The sequence below is a fragment of the Phaseolus vulgaris genome, chromosome 1 (assembly GCF_000499845.2).
Source record: "Phaseolus vulgaris cultivar G19833 chromosome 1, P. vulgaris v2.0, whole genome shotgun sequence".
Classification (NCBI taxonomy): domain Eukaryota; kingdom Viridiplantae; phylum Streptophyta; class Magnoliopsida; order Fabales; family Fabaceae; genus Phaseolus; species Phaseolus vulgaris.
The window spans coordinates 21,588,550-21,592,748 of NC_023759.2; the positions used below are offsets into that span (position 1 = coordinate 21,588,550).

Below are 4,199 nucleotides of genomic sequence, written 5' to 3' on the forward strand. Positions count from 1 at the left end.
AATCAAAAGATTACAACAATCTTATTCCACTTCTTTGAGAAAACCCAAAAAGCTTGAATGCGAATCTTGAAAACTCAAATATGTTTTCACTCTTTCACAAAATGTCTCAAAACTGTTATCCAACTTTAAGAGAGTATAACAACCTCTTTAAATACTCCAAAAACTGTTAAAAACATTTAAATCATGAGCCTATTCAGTTAGAAAACATTTAAAGATGATTTGCAAACATAACAGAAATTCTGTTATGGATTTTCAACAAACAATGAGTTCAATTCTAGAAACAACCGATTGAATTTGTTTGAAAGCAAAGTCAACCAAGTCAAACAGTTTTAAACCCTTTTCAAAAACCTTTAAGTGATAAACAACTGATTGAAATGACAAAACAACAGGTTGTTTTTCCACTTCTTCATAAAATAATCTTTTTCAAGAAGGTTTTGATTCCAAACCGTTTTAGATTCAAACAAAGCGTGGATTACACATCATTCTACCCAAAACCCACCCACACGCACAACAACTCCAGCCTTCCATCACCATGGATTTGGAGACATCAAAGCTTCAAGATCATCCTTGATCAACAATCTCCCCCTATTTAATGAAGACAAATCCATGTTGGCTTCTATAGATCTGTTTGAATCTAAACCTGTACCTACAAAACAGAAACTATACAAACATAGAGCATATATAGTAGCAGGTTATCAAGGCACACTCACTAGTTTTTTGCATAATCAAAACAACAGAAAAACCAGTCCAAAAAGATCCAAAAACAGTGAGTGTAGTAGCAGCATACACAACACTTTAAAATTAGAAAAGATACAAAAGCAATGCAGCAGAATTAGAAACTTCAAATCAGAGTTTGTAGTAGCAGCATACACAACACATAAACCAACACTTTCTCCCTCTATTTGTCTTCACAAATAGAATGAAGAAAGGGATAAAAACAGAATTAAGAAAGAGTTTGTGAATCAAGAATACCTAACTCATTTCTTAAAAAGAAAAACATGTCCTTTGGCAAAGGCTTTGTGAATATATCAGCAAGCTGCAATCTTGTCTCAATGAATTTCATCTCACACTCTCCATTGTTCACATGATCACTTATAAAGTGATGACAGATCTCAATGTGCTTTGTTCTTGAGTGCTGAATCTGATTTTTGGTGAGATTTATAGCACTTGTGTTGTCACAAAGCAAAGGCACCTTGCTAATCTTTAAACCAAAATCTTCTAGTTGTTGTTTGAGCCAAAGAATTTGTGCACCACAACTTCCAGTAGCAATGTATTCAGCCTCTACAGTGGAAAGAGCCACATAATCTTGTTTCTTGCTATGCCAAGAAATAAGACTTGATCCAAGAAGATGACAAGTGCCATTTGTGTTTTTCCAGTCCAGCTTACACCCTGCAAAATCAGAATATCCAATTAAGTGTATAGGAGAGTGAGAAGGATATCATATACCAACATTGGTTGTCCCCTTGAGATATTTTAGAATTCATTTTGCAGCCTTGAGATGAGATTCCTTTAGATTTGCTTGGAATCTTGCACAAAGACACACGACAAACATGATATCCGATCTACTTGTTGTGAGATAGAGTAGGGTACCAATCAACCCTCTATATTTGGTTTGATCTACCTCTTTTCCAGCCATATCAACATCCATATAACAACTTAATGGCATATGTATGCTAGCTTCTTTGCAACTTTCCATTTCAAACTTCTTGACAATTTCTTTGCAATACTTTGATTGACTTAGAAAAATGCCATCTTTGGATTGCTTGACCTACAGTCCAAGAAAGAATGAAAGCTCCCTCATCATTGACATTTCAAACTCACCTTGTATGGCAACCATAAATTCTTTACACAAACTATCTTTGGTAGCACCAAAAATGATGTCATCAACATAGATTTGGACCAAGATAATTTCAGAATTTGACTTCTTAATAAAGAGAGTCTTGTCAGTCATCCCTCTCTCATAGCCATTGGATAAAAGAAAGTTACTAAGTCTCTCATACCACTGCCTTGGAGCTTGCTTAAGCCCATACAATGCCTTTTTTCAGCTTGTATACATGGTTAGGATGTTAATGGTCTTCAAAGCCTGGTGGTTGTTCAACATAGACTTGCTCATTGATGATTCCATTGAGGAAAGCACTCTTAACATCCATTTGGAACAGTTTGAATCCACTCATACAAGCAAAGGCCAGAAGCAACCTTACAGCTTCTAATCTTGCAACTGGAGCAAAGGTTTCAATATAATTTATGCCTTCTTCTTTATTATAACCTTTAGCCACAAGCCTTGCCTTGTTCCTTGTAATTACCCCAGATTCATCCAGCTTGTTTCTGAAAACCCATTTTCATCCAATGATGTTCATTTGGTTAGACCTTGGAACAAGAAACCAAACATCATTTTTAAAATTGATGTAGTTCCTCATGCATGGCAGCAACCCATTTATCATCCTTGATGGCTTCTTCAATTGGCTTAGGTTCAACTTGTGAGACAAAAGTCATATGCTTGCAGTAGTTAGAGACAACACTACGTGTAGAAACACCCTTCTGGATCTGGCCAATGATGTTTTCCACTGAAAGATCCCTTAGAATTCTCCATTCCTTTGGTAACTCTTCCTGTTGTAGAATTTCAACCGATTGTTTCATAGAATCAATCGGTTGTTTTTCTGGGCGTGATTCCAGCTTCTGCAAAATGATGTTCTTCTCATCTTCTTCTACATAGTCCTTTGTGAACCCTGATCAGTATGAATGATTTCATCAAACACCGCGTGGACAAACCCCTCCACAGTCATGAGTCTCTTGTTGTAGACTCTATAGGCATGGCTAGTTGAAGAATAACCAATGAAGATTCCATTGTCGGTTTTCTCATCAAGCTTCCCCAGATTTTCTTTCCCATTATTCAGAATGAAACATATGCATTCAAACACTTTTAGGTGACTAATGTTTCACTTCCTTCCATTAAAAAGGCTCATAAGGGGTTTTCTTCAAGATTGGCCTTATAAGCACTCTCTTCATCACAAAGCAAGAAATGTTCACTGCATCAGCCCAAAAATACTTGGGTAAGAAAGATTCACTTATCATGGTTCTTGCTAGTTCTTCAAGAGACTTGTTCTTCCTCACCACTACCCCATTCTGTTGAGGAGTTCTAGGTGCGGAGAAGTTGTGAAAAATTCCCAGCTTTTCACAAAAGGTGCTGAATTTTTCATTTTGGAACTCCCCTTCTTGATCACTTCTAATTGGAATGATGTTGCTGCAGCAAGAGTTTTTCAATCTTCTGGCAAGCTTCTTGAATGCAGATAATTCCTCACTTTTTTTCTCGAAGAACAACGTCTATGTATACCTAGAAAAGTCATCAACAACAACAAGTGCAGAGTAGTTTCCACCAAGACTCATGGTTCTTGAAGGACCAAATAGATCCATGTGCAGCAGCTCAATGGTTTTTTAGTGGAAACAATATTTTTTCAATTTGAAAGAATGCTTGATTTGTTTCCCCTTTTGACATGTTTCACATAAGTGGTCTTTCTCAAACTTGAGTTTGGGTAACCCTATTACAAGATCTTTAGATATCAATTTATTCAAATGATGCATATGAATATGAGCTATTCTTCTATGCCATAGCCATGACTCATCATCTTTGGAAAGAAGAAAGCCAATAGATGTAGGAGAAGAGATATCTAAAAGATAAACATTGTTGATCCTTTTACCAATCAACACTACTTCCTTTGAATTGGGTAGGCATATCTCACAATAGTTTGTCTTGAACGTTACTTGATACCCCTTGTCACATAGCTGGCTAATGCTAAGAAGAATGTGCTTGAGACCTTCCACATAAAGGACATCATGAACCAGGAAGTTGTTCTTGTCTCCAACGGTGTCTCTTCCAAGAATCTTTCCTTTGTTGTTGTCTCCATAAGTCACATGTCCTTCTTGCTTGAAATTGATGTTCGCAAACTTAGATTTATCTGCAGTCATGTGTTTGGAACAACCACTATCTAGGTATCACATCTCCATGTTTTCCATCAAGCTCACCTACAAAAGAGAAATTCAAGCAACAAGATTTGGTCTCCTTATGAATGTGGGTCCTTTGACATTAACTTTATCATGAGGAACCTCAGAATTCTTGGGAATCCATCTCATAATACCTTTAGGAACAAAATATTTCCTAATATTGCAGAATCTATCAGAGTGGCCTCTCTTCATGCAATAAA

General features: G+C 36.6%; 1 protein-coding gene across 1 annotated transcript; it reads right to left on the reverse strand.

The window, feature by feature from the left end:
- Positions 1 to 527: 527 nt before the first annotated feature.
- Positions 528 to 3,963, reverse strand: LOC137815682 (uncharacterized). Its single transcript, XM_068618795.1, has 7 exons — positions 3,544 to 3,963; positions 3,066 to 3,321; positions 2,710 to 2,878; positions 2,106 to 2,325; positions 1,591 to 1,768; positions 973 to 1,389; positions 528 to 646 (listed from the first exon to the last, which is right to left on the reverse strand). Exons 1-7 carry the CDS (start codon positions 3,961 to 3,963, stop codon positions 528 to 530), a joined length of 1,779 nt encoding a protein of 592 aa, XP_068474896.1.
- Positions 3,964 to 4,199: the final 236 nt, after the last annotated feature.